The sequence below is a fragment of the Buteo buteo genome, chromosome 21 (assembly GCF_964188355.1).
Source record: "Buteo buteo chromosome 21, bButBut1.hap1.1, whole genome shotgun sequence".
Classification (NCBI taxonomy): Eukaryota; Metazoa; Chordata; class Aves; order Accipitriformes; family Accipitridae; genus Buteo; species Buteo buteo.
The window spans coordinates 2,907,346-2,919,395 of record NC_134191.1 but is presented as its reverse complement, the minus strand read 5'-3'; the positions used below and the strand labels follow the sequence as shown (position 1 = coordinate 2,919,395).

Here is a 12,050-nt window from a genome sequence, read left to right as displayed (position 1 = left end):
GAAAGCCACGACCACAAGGTTACCCTGAGATTTCTGATGTATCGAATGCTTTGTGTCTGGAGAAAAATTTAGAGTTTTCAGCTTCCTATACATACAGAAACATAATTAGTTCTATTCAACAGTTAATCAGACATGCACTTGGCATTTGGAAAACAAATTACCACTGTTAGGTGATGCAAGACTTCCTCGGAGAGTGCTGTTCTCATGATCTTTAGCACAAAAATGCCGGGCAATCAAAATGCTGGCCGTAATACAAAGCCGTGAAACTATTGCAGATGTCTCATAATTTGGGCTGGTTTTCACTTACGAAATAGATGTAGACACAACTTGGGCATCTGAATACCAGAGAGGCTATAGATGGGATATCCGGAGAGAGAAAGGAGGAATCGGAGCGAACCTGCCCTACATAAGCTTTGTCACATTGTTTTAATGGGGAAGGTGCTTAACGGACCCAAACCAGGCTCCCCTGCCCCTTGTAGGAGCCATAATTTTAGAAACGCTCCCGCTTTTATCTTCAAGGCAGACTCACATAATTTTAATAGGCCATGGCTTGCATTACTAATGTTTTCATCAGCCAGTGTAAAGTAAATCCATTAGTCACAGTGTCCTTCATGTGATAATGATGTTTAGCGCTCATTAAAAAGTAATTGTAACCACTTTTCCCTACTTTATCAGCAGGATTCAGCTGGTGATTTGATGATCAGAAGCATCCAGCTGAAGCATGCTGGGAAATACGTCTGCATGGTGCAAACAAGTGTGGACAAGCTATCGGCTGCTGCAGACCTGATTGTAAGAGGTATTTGAATTTTGTTACTGTTGTTGTTGTAAAATTTCTTTTTTTCTTCCTATCTTCTGCTGCTGGTAAGACAATTCCTGGGCTTGGAGACATTCATTGAGATCCTAGCATCTTGTAATTAATCTAAGAAATAAGCTCTAAGTACACGCTGGGGTTCACAGTACATTCTCAAACAGTGCATATAAAGATTCTTTCATATATACATACTCGTACAACAGACACACAACACAGATAAACACACCTAGTACCTGTTCGTGTCCTGAATACAAAACTTGCACCAACTGAGCTCATTTATTTGATGAACTATGCAGCAGAAACAGTATCCAGCTTATTCACTGCATTTCTGCCCAGCAATATTGTTCCATTTCTAGAATAAACATGATTTAGTAACTTCACTGATATTTCAAGATCTATTTATTACCATACACAGGTGATCTGTAAGTATGACTTTAACAGAGATGCAACTAGTTAACCTGAGTCTGGATCCTTACAATAAGTAAGATGCAGATTTTCCTGCTCATTAGCTTTGAGAAAGGCAAACACTGGTGCTGCTCTGTATCTGCTACCCTCAGTTCTTGTAGACCCCAGCAAAATCATAGTTTGCACATTCTCCATGGAACCTAAGTTCTCGGGCAACTCAGTGAGAGGAGGAAAGTATGAAAAAGAAGTAAGAAATTCCCTCTTTATCAAAACTGTGCCAGAGTACAATGTGCAAGATTAGCCCTGAACTTTCATTCAGAAATGCGCCCTTGTCTCCAGCTGGGTGTTTCTCTTATCCTCATAATATTGTTCCGCTTTTCACCCCGTTTCCCTCATAGGAGTATGAACGCAGACATTCTTAGCCATGTGCCACACAAAGAGCTGGGCCCCTGGAGGCAGCGAAGCCACTGCTCTTCTCCCCGGGAGGTTGCCTGGGCTCCCCGTTACGCTGACTCTTGGGTTTTTGCTGCAGCATGATTTCAGATGAATTTTTTTTCGTTTTGCACAAACATTTCAAAACAGCCTGCTGATGGGCACCTCGGTTAGGTAATTTCCTTAGTGCTGGCTCTGTAAACAAACAGGAGGAACATTAAATTCTCACAAGAAAATTACTCTTGATGATGGTAAAAATACTGATCTTGTCGCTCCCTAAAAACATCAGTGGGGCTGTCTCCCTTCAGGCCAGTGGTCCCACGGCTGCGCTGAGAGTTGTGCTGTACCGTCTCACCAGCTGCATGAAAATTGGGAAATATCCCTGGGCTGTGAGACTGGAGGGGCAGCTGAATAGCTGGTGCATAAATAGAGCCTTCAGAATATTTTTTAGAAGTTTTTAAATATTGGAGTTATGTGAAAGTAATAAAGAGATTAGATACTAGAATAAAAATCAATTATTTATGTAAGGGAATATCAGACAAGAGCATACAGAAGTAACCCCTGGCACCAGTACACACAGATCAGCCCACTTGTTCAGGATGGGATTTTCTCATACCATCAGAACAGAAGAAGCATGTGTCTGTCAGCAGCCCAAAAATATTTGGTAAGTTGGTAACTGATAATTTTTCCTTCTCTTGCCCTACTGTAGCCTGCACTCTGCAAAGAAGTATATTCTGAAATGTTGGGAATAACCATGGTTATTCCAAGACATGAAGTGAAGACAGTTTGTTTCAGCCTCTGCCAAGCAGTAGGAGTAATTAGTGACAGATCCAGTGAAATTTCATTTCTCTGGTGTAACTTGCGGTGGGGGGGGCCAAAGGACTGACTGCTCCATGAGGCTGCATTGCCTGGCTACTCCCCCCAGCAAAACAATTTAAACTTTTAATTTCTGAGAAATTAAATCTGGCTAGACCTGCTGAAACTTCCATTTTAACGACAGGATATTGGAAGGTTTCAGGGTATTTTAGATACTTAAACACATCCAGCTCTCTCAATATCATATGAGAATAATTTTAGTCCACAGAGTGAATCGCAAGAGAGTTTGCTTGAGATGGAGCTTTTGGGGAGAGACTTCACCTCAGGTTCGACGACTGACAGTAATGGCCATATGATACAGGAGAGGGGTCCTCTCTCTGATCGGTACGTCCTACAGTGCTTTACTGCTTCAAAGGAACCCAGCAGTGAAGCAGAAAATGTTGGTCCCTACTCAGACACGATGCTAATTACAGGCAGGTCCTTCGCTCTTCACCAGCCTCGGGGTGCATCCACGCTGCAGCCAAAAATCGTACTTGTATATCGGCCAGTCCTAAAGCAGCAGACGTGGGATGGCAGAGCCGGTCCCGAGTGCTGCTTCGAGCGCCTTGCTCTGTCGGGTAGCCGAGGCATGCCGAGGCTCGCGCAGAGGCACCTGGGGGCTGCGGGCAAAGCTGGTGGTCTCTGGGTTTGTGTTTCTCCCCCATGCCTCCCGATCTCAGCTAGGTAATGAGAGCTGCTAAACCACAGCTGGGGCTCCGTCCTGAGTAAGGGAAGAAGACCAGAGTGCTCCTTCCTTGAGCCACTGCAAAGCTCCAAGCACCCCTCTCCTGTAATTCTTCTAACAGGTCCCCCAGGTCCACCAGAAGCTGTGACAATAGATGAAATCACCGACACCACCGCTCAGCTGTCCTGGAGGCCAGGAGCAGACAACCACAGCCCTATTACAATGTACGTCGTACAAGCAAGAACCCCCTTCTCGGTGGGATGGCAAGCGGTGAGCACAGGTAGGTCCATCGCCTGACCCCCCGAGAGCTCTGCCGATGGAAAACACATCCATCGGGACCCGCGCACGGGCCGAGTGGAGCAGCTCTGCACCCTGAAGAGAAAAGTAATTTCTCTGGCTGCAGAGCACTGGTCTTATTAACTAGTTCCAAGTTTGGCAACCCAAAGATTTAGGGTCCAGTCAGTGCTATTACTCATCCATTTTTCTCATGAATGTTTAAGAGAAAACGGAATGAATTCCTATCTTTTGTTGCCGCACTGGAGATATACAACAGTAATTGTGGTTTATAAAGACATCCCTCAGGGACAGACCGTGTCATCTGGCCTATCTTTAAGTAGAATTATTTTCCTGATAGAGAGGAAAATCCCATGATGTAATTGCTCATTCCGTCAGAGGTTAATTTTGTTCCAGTAACCATTAAATAGAAGGAAGACTGTGTTTTAAAAAGAGAAAAATAAAAACCCTTTAAACCTGTTGTCTTGACACTTTGTTTTCAAAAAGTGGCAATTTAGGAGAAACTCTTTAGTAGCAGGAATTTCTGTACTAAAAGCACAAATGTTTTAGTGCCGCCTCTTTTACTTCTTTGCTGTTAACAAAATGTTAGAAAAATGAGAAAAGGTTTATCAATCATTATTCACTTAGTATTTACATTAATCCCTCACTTTTAAGGGTATCAGATATGACCTCCTCATCAGTCTTTAATACTTATAGTGGGTTTTGTTGCATTCCTAACTGTGGCTGTCTCCTAGTTCCCGAGATCATCGATGGCAGGACGTTCACAGCGACAGTGGTGGGTCTGAACCCTTGGGTCGAGTATGAATTTCGAGTAGTGGCTGCCAACCTGATCGGGATTGGAGAACCCAGCAGACCTTCAGAGAAAAGAAGAACGGAAGAAGCTCGTAAGTAGTGGTGGGCAACTGAGTTAAGTCTCGTTGAATAAATGCTCGTCGGTGCTAACAGATGTGATGCACGGGAGGAAGCTGAGGAGCGCCTTCTGCGCCCATTGCTCTCCTCCCTCGTGGCACATGACTTGTGTGCACAGAACAGGCAGTAGAAGTTGTGGAGCTCCTGATGGGCTCTTTTGCTCACTTCATGAGTCCTGGATGTATAGGAAGGCTTCAGCCCTTCTTCCTGAAGAAAGCAATGGTTTTCAAAAAAAAGGTATTTGGGCAGGTTTTTTTGGAAAATACTGCCCAGTATCCATTGATGAGAGAGATGAAGTCCGAGAGCAGTCCCTCTGGTTTCCCATGGTCAGTGTGATGGAAGCTCTGGAGCACAGGGTACAGCACCTTGAGAGCAGGAGTTTGAGCTTCACAGCTGGAGAGTCAGCAGCACCTTGATGCTGGGGGCTTCTGTGGTTCTTGGGATTAATTTAGACCTCGTCCCTGTGGGCCATCAGCCTTCAAGAAACCACCCTGGGCTGCCCTTTGGGGTTGGATCATTTCATGGGCTTACTGAAGGTCTGTCTTCTGCGACCCTCTCCCAAACACACCACTGCCTCCTAGAGCCACACTGTGTCTTCAGGCTGCTGCAGGCACAGCTTAACGGTGAGAACTTCACTGCTTCTTGGTGCTGTCCCTGTCTTTTGATCTGGCAGAAAGGGGTCATGGCAAGGTGTAGGCTCAGCGTGGTGGCTGCAGGGATGTGTGCCTCGTTTATGGGAAACCCCTGGTAGGTGGCTCCTCTGTTCTCTTTTAGCCTGTAATGGAACAGAATATGAAATAGGAAAATAAATAAAAGCCCTTTTTTAGGAAAAATAAATATTTAAACTAAACAATTAGTGACTGAATACACAAGTTAATTGACATACTTTTAATATACTATTATTGACATACTTTTAATGTGCTGTTTGCCATGGCAAATTAGTCATTTCCTAATAGCGTTTCTGTTACCCAGCAGGGGAAGGCCAGCACAGTCCTGTTGCTGCATCGGTCTGTTCCATTTCAACATTTCTGATTTCAAAGTTGTCACATCCATCTTATGCATCTTTTTTTGCAGTTCCTGAAGTGACCCCAGCTAACGTCAGCGGAGGTGGAGGGAGCAAGTCTGAGCTGGTCATTACTTGGGAGGTAAGCGGAGTCCAAACTGAGAGGAACATTAATACGTTTCTGACCTAGATGCACCCTTTCACCCCAGACCCCAGGGGAAGCATCTGTAGATTTTAAACGGTTTGCAGTAAAAAAGCCCACATTGTGTGATAAAAATAGCGCAGCTATTAAAATTGAGCTAAACCGCTTCCCCACCCCCGGCCCCTGTGCAAGGAAGCCAGCAGAGAAGCGCTGTGCAGGGACCACAGGGAACAGGCTGCGCGTCGTTGCTTCGACACGAGCTCAGCTCTCCCTGACTCTCAGCACATCTGTACACGTACAGCAAAACGTGGATGGGCAGAAACTACCTGAGGGATAAAACAGAGTCTGTGAGGCCAGGCTTGGCATGTCCTGACCTGGTTGAGAATTGTTGTGGCTGACTCTCAAGCTTCATCCCTCATCCCTGCACTGGGGTATATGGCAGCAAATAGTTAAGAGTTAGCGCAACGCATTGCATGCTGGCTTTTGTTGCTGCTAATGAAAGCCAGCAAGAGGAGATACAGAGATGAAAAAATGTTTAATATTCCTTAAGGCAGTCAGGGTTAGAACTTTAGTCATTTGTCTGCTCATATTTTCATGTTATGATGCGATGCAGCTGGCATATTTTTCCTAATAATGAACTTCACTAGACATGCTAACACTTCCACTTAGCACTATTTCTGACCAAGCTGGCAGAATGAATCGCCAGAGATATTTTTAAGGTTATTAAAAAACTATAAATGGGTTTTTGTCCTTACCACACAGCTCAATGTGCTAAATTCCCTCCTCCATTGGACTAATTAGCTACGCCATGTCTCCTAAAGATACTGCAATATGTTTCAAAAGCACACATAGCAAGAACATCAGCCATTGATTTGAGTTGTAATTTGCACAAAACATAATTTGTATTTTGATATAACAGTCAGTTTACTCTTTTAAATGTCCAGAAGCCTTTTCTTTATGGTCTGGTGTATTTTTTGAGCCTTACAATACACAGTAAGAAGCAGTCACCAAAAGTAACCCCTGTACATGCTTAAGCACAGTGGACATCTGAGGGAGAGCGGCCCATAATTACAGATTATTTTAATACATTGAAGCTTATGGTTTTGATGCAGCTTTTAGAGGGCTGCAAGCCTGAGAGTAGGAAGTGTCAGTGCGTCCAGAAGTGACCCGGAGGTGACAGGTTGTTTCTTCCAGCCGTTCCCTTGCACTTACGTGCCCTTCTCCACCACGTTTGTGACGAGTTGCTCCCTGCCATCGCGGTCTCTAACAGGTCATGTCGTACGGGTTGTGGATAGTGGGCTGACCTGGTCTGGGTCACCGTGTGGCAACAGGCCAGCGAGGGACCACCAGCCCCGTGCTGGCTGGGACACTGCCCAGATACGTTCTTCAGGGCTTCACATGCGATTCCAAAGACATGAGAGCAGCTGCACGTGTATTGGGAAAGCAGGAACCGTGTCCTTGGTTCACCCCAACAAATCTCAGACTCTTTGTCATTGCAGCGCCAAAAATTACTCACACTGTTACTGGAGGTTCCATCTAGTCAGTGAAGGAAGGTGAGCACCTACAAATGTGAATTCAGTCTTAGGCAAAGCATCTTCTGGAGGTTCTGCTCCCTCCTGACTACAGGGAGCTCGCGGAGCAGCAAGGCTGTACCAGGGATGGGATGGGATGAATTCAGGTTAGACGCGAAGCAGGACTCCAGCCGCCTCCCATCTCTAACGCTCTCTTTAGGACAGTAGCTTCAGAAGGACCAAGAGGCAACGGCCAGCACGCAGACGGGGAGGTAAACGCGTGCCGTTGCTGAAAGTGCTGTTTCTCATGTTCTGCCTGCCCACAGACAGTGCCCGAGGAGCTGCAGAACGGAGGCGGCTTCGGGTACGTGGTGGCTTTCCGCCCCTTTGGCACCGTCAGCTGGATGCAGACCGTCGTGGCCTCCCCGGACGCCGCCAGATACGTCTTCCGCAACGAGACCTTGCCACCCTTCTCGCCCTACGAAGTTAAAGTCGGGGTGTACAACAACAAGGGGGAAGGGTCCTTCAGCCCCGTGACGGTCGTCTACTCGGCAGAGGAAGGTAGAACCAGGAGCCCACCCCACCGCCTCTCCCTCCTCCCAGCCGCTGGACGCGGCGGGGGTTGACCGGGTCTGAAAGCGTTTAGTATCCACCTTGACATATCCTTTGATACCTAATCCTTGCTCTGATTTTTAATAAATGGCGAGCCATGATTAATTCTTTTGATAGTCATTAAAATAACATTAATCGTAATGAAATCTTTTGATATTAATGGAAAAGTAATATATAATCTGGAAAGAATTCCGCTGAGATTTAATATGAATTAATGTCCACTGATTAGAAAATGTTCCCTCTTGTCCTAATTACAGTACATGGTATCCTGGGTTGAGTTTAGTAATGACATTTTATTATTTCTTAGGTAGAGGAGCGGTGCCTTCTGGCACAGGCAGACAGGCCATCATTTTGAAATGTGAAAGTTTGTTTTGGTCGCATGCTTCTTTTCTCGTGCAATGAAGAAAATAAATCCCTTGAAGGCTGGGACTAATTGAACATAAAATTGAAAACTCTTAATTTTATTTTTAACTCCTCTACCCAGAGCCGACGAGAGCCCCAACCACTGTTTTGGCCAGAAGTCTTTCTGCTTCAGATGTTGAAGTTTCTTGGGCTCCCCCTTGGGAGAACCAGCACAAAGGAAGAATACAGGGATATGAGGTATGGAAACACAACGCAGCATCCTTTCAGTACTAAGCCTTGAGGAGACGCAGAGATAACGTCAGGGCAGTCATTGCGGTGCTGCTCCTGCCTGCCATGGGGCGGGTGGGTTCCCGCAGCGTATTTGCTTCCTTTCATCTCTTGAGTACGTGGAGATTTCTCTCACACCGTAAAGAATTACACAGTTTTCTGTGTGTGATCTGGCTGAAAATAGAGAGCAGAGCGTGCTGGGGGAGACCTGCGTGCAATGTGCTTCCATGGCCAAGCAGCGTCTCAGGTCCTGGGGAGGGAGCGCTGCAGCCAGGCTGGCTTCTAGCAAGGAACAAGAAGGGATTGTAACAGGGTGCAGGATGTGTCCCTGTGGCACTTGCACTTTGGGCAGAAGTGCCAGAGTTAGCGCTGGAAGTGACCGGGTGCTGCCAGCCAGTAGCTGGAGGTAGACACGTACCTGCTCTGCTTCTCAGGTCAGATGTTGGAGACACGACGAAAAGGAAGAAAACGCAAAAAGGATTCGAACAGTTGGCAATCAAACGTCTACAAAAGTCAGCAATCTGAGAGGCAACGCGCTGTATCACTTGGCAGTCAGGGCGTACAACACGGCTGGGACCGGCCCCTCCAGTGCCGCGGTCAATGTCACAACCAAAAAGCCACGTGAGTGTTTGTGAGGACGCGGGGCTCTTGCCTGGGAGGGTTTTTGCCAGCGCTCCCCTCTCTCGTTTTCAAGCTTTCTCGAGTCTGAAGGAGCTGTCAGACTTTCTTTGCCAGTTTTTTGTGCAGAAGACTTACCAGCTTTTTTTTTTTTTCTTTTTTGTGAGGCTCTTCCCCATGTTAAGTAAGCAGAGCATGCAAAACTGAAATCACAGCTGTGCAGGAAAATTAAACATTTATCTCATTGTTCAAGAGGGCTTTTTTCTTCTGGTCTCAGGCATGTTGAGCAACTGGCTGAATCCTTTTTTCATTTAGAGCACTGTGTTGTGTCACACCTCCTGTGACCTTGAGGACACAGATCAGTGGAACAGCTCATTAGCTTTCCAGAGTAATAGGGCTCTGGGCACGCTCAGTTATGGTGGTAGAAGCCTCGCTGGTACTGGGAGGGATCCAGCTGGGAGACGGTGCTCCTTAGTAACACAATGCTGTGTGTATTTTGGTATAGCACCAAGTCAGCCCCCTGGGAACATCATATGGAATTCATCCGACTCCAAGATCATACTGAACTGGGACCAAGTGAAAGCGCTGGACAACGAGTCAGAAGTGAGAGGCTACAAAGTGAGTATTTTGTCAGCCCAGGCAGCTGGACAACACTGCCCTGCACCACCTCCCTCACCACCCCCTGGTCCTGCAGTGAAACCTCACGACGCTTCAGCTGTTGCTGGGTTCTGGTGTTGGGCTATAGGGAATGTCTCCATGAATCCACTGTCAAGTTGGGGTCTACAGTAAGACCAGACGAGGTGTTTTACATGGTACTTGCATGGTTTTCCAGGTTAAAACTGGAACATTCCTCTAGAAACAGAGGCCATACCTGTGTAGGGTGAGCATGTTCTGCTGGCTACTCACCCTCACCCCTGCAGGCAACCGTGCGGGTCTCGGCCCACGGACCTTCACCTGCTCCTTCCCTCTGAAGCTCCCACCTGCAGGACTGCTCTCCTGCCTTTGGTGGAAACCTTCCAAAGGCTGTAGCTGACTCCTTAATTGCAGATAAATAAAATGCTTTTTTAATAGCTCCCATTTTCTTCAGAAAGCAAAGCCAAAAGGAAAAGAAAGAGAATCCTCATTAGTAGCAGTTTTAATAGGGTATAATTTAACTAGAGAGAAATCTTGGGAAGAATTCAGCTCTATCACCTTACACAAGGGTTTAATTTGGCCCAAAGAAGACATCGGTGTGCAATTGCCAGCCGTTGCCTTGAGGGTTGAGTTGTGCAAACGTTTCCCACCAAAGCTTGAAACGATGAAGAACCTGGACATGCTTTGTATTTTGTTCACAATCTGGAATGCCAGCAGCGTCAGCTTTATGAGCCTGTGCCAGCTCTCCTGAATCTCTGCACTAACTTTTAAGTATCTTTGGTGCACTGTATCGGATTATCAAAAATAAGTAATTCCTCGGGGTTTTTAGTCAAAACCTCAGATGAACCTCAGCAGTTTGGACCAACTTTTCACTACATGTTTTAGGTTTGAAATGCAAATTAAGAAGTCAGTTGAAAGGGGGTGAGAGAGACTCGTCCCCCTGAAAAATCAAACTCCATCTAGTAGGTTTCTAAAAAGTCCTCTTTTAACTTACTGTTAGGATAACACAGCCAGATTGCTTTCCTGAAGTGCAGCAGAACATTGCCCATCTGTTTTTTTTTTTGTTCTCCTGGAAATCTTATATAAATCAGTAGAATTCCCAGATCTTAGAAAGTAATTTGAAAAAGCCAGTTATTCTGGGAAGCTGTTTATGGCACTGCATCAAATACCCCAACTCAGTTTCCTGAAGAAACATAGTAAGAAATTTTGACCTCTCTACCTAAGCCTCGGGACTTATTTTAGCTTGATCAAGCTAAAGATTTCGCTGAGGGGCTCTGCCAGGTACCGAGGCCTCATGTGGTGCTGCCCATCGTCATCACCCCCTCCCAGTGTCAACTCCCCGCCTGGGCTCTGTCACCGCGGTGCTGGTGTGGGTCCCCAGCACAAACCCCTGGGGGGGTTTGAATGGCCCCTCCGCGACCAGACCGTGTGTCTGAGCATCAGAGGCAGGAAAAGAGTAGCAGCAAATCTGGACGCCGTTAGGGCAATGGGTGTCTCTGCCGTTTCTGCCTCCTCTTCTCTCTCCCCTTTGCTGCAGGTTTTGTACAGGTGGAACAGGCAGAGCAGCACGTCCGTAATAGAAACGAATAAAACCTCCGTGGAGCTCTCCCTCCCGTTCGACGAGGACTACATCATAGAGATAAAGCCGTTCAGCGACGGGGGCGATGGCAGCAGCAGCGAACAAATCCGAATTCCAAAGATATCAAGTAAGGACGGGAGGAACTGGGGTCCGTGCCTGCTCCTCCGGCCGCCGAGCCGCGGGGAGCCAGCGTCCCCAGCCCCTCTCCGCACCCGCTGGCGGGACAGACCTGCTTCACCCCAGTTGCTGTTGGCTTCTACAAACAGGGATGAACCAGAGCCTTGAAGCTGAGCAGGGGCGGGCTGTAGGTCTGGCCGTCTCCCAGGCGGGGAGCTGAAACCCAGACTTACCTGGGACCAGGAGTCATTCCAGCCCACGTATCTGATTTCATCGTGAGTCAAGATTGAACCATAAGAAACGCCATCATAAGTAGTTATATTTGTATTTAAGATTTCTAGACACTTCCCACTCTCTTACTTCCATACTCATATATATGTTGAATATATTGTTCCACTGCAATTCACTGTAACAAAATACCAAATGCAGTGTTCAGAGGCTTTTAAATTTATAAGGCTACTGTATAGCCATATTCCATTGTGTGTTGGATGCATAAATATTTATTTAGGGAAATGAGATTGTGTAGAAGAACAAGCAGAAAAGAGAGTATTTTATTACACAACATTGCTTTTGCAAAATCTCCATGTCCCATCTTCCATTAATAATGCCCCAGTTTATAAGCTGCATTAAATCAGGAGCCTCTGCAATGCAGGAATATGGCATTAAAATTACAGCAATGTAAAAAACCCTGGGTGAGATCAGAATTATCTCCACCATGGTTGTACACTGTGGCTATATAAACCATACAGAGGAATTTAATCAGCAGACACAGGAGAGCGAAAGAGAGCAGGAACACATGCCGGTTCCGATCGGG

General features: G+C 46.4%; 1 protein-coding gene across 1 annotated transcript in view; it reads left to right on the top strand.

Moving 5' to 3' along the window:
• LOC142042644 (contactin-4) overlaps positions 1–12,050 on the top strand; it is a 307,150-nt gene that overhangs the window by 292,835 nt on the left and 2,265 nt on the right. The window contains exons 14-22 of the mRNA XM_075052777.1: positions 676–796; positions 3,310–3,468; positions 4,217–4,366; positions 5,466–5,536; positions 7,374–7,608; positions 8,144–8,259; positions 8,724–8,910; positions 9,413–9,525; positions 11,078–11,246. Of these exons, the coding sequence (XP_074908878.1) occupies positions 676–796; positions 3,310–3,468; positions 4,217–4,366; positions 5,466–5,536; positions 7,374–7,608; positions 8,144–8,259; positions 8,724–8,910; positions 9,413–9,525; positions 11,078–11,246 (1,321 nt within the window). The remainder of the gene's footprint in view (positions 1–675; positions 797–3,309; positions 3,469–4,216; positions 4,367–5,465; positions 5,537–7,373; positions 7,609–8,143; positions 8,260–8,723; positions 8,911–9,412; positions 9,526–11,077; positions 11,247–12,050) is intronic.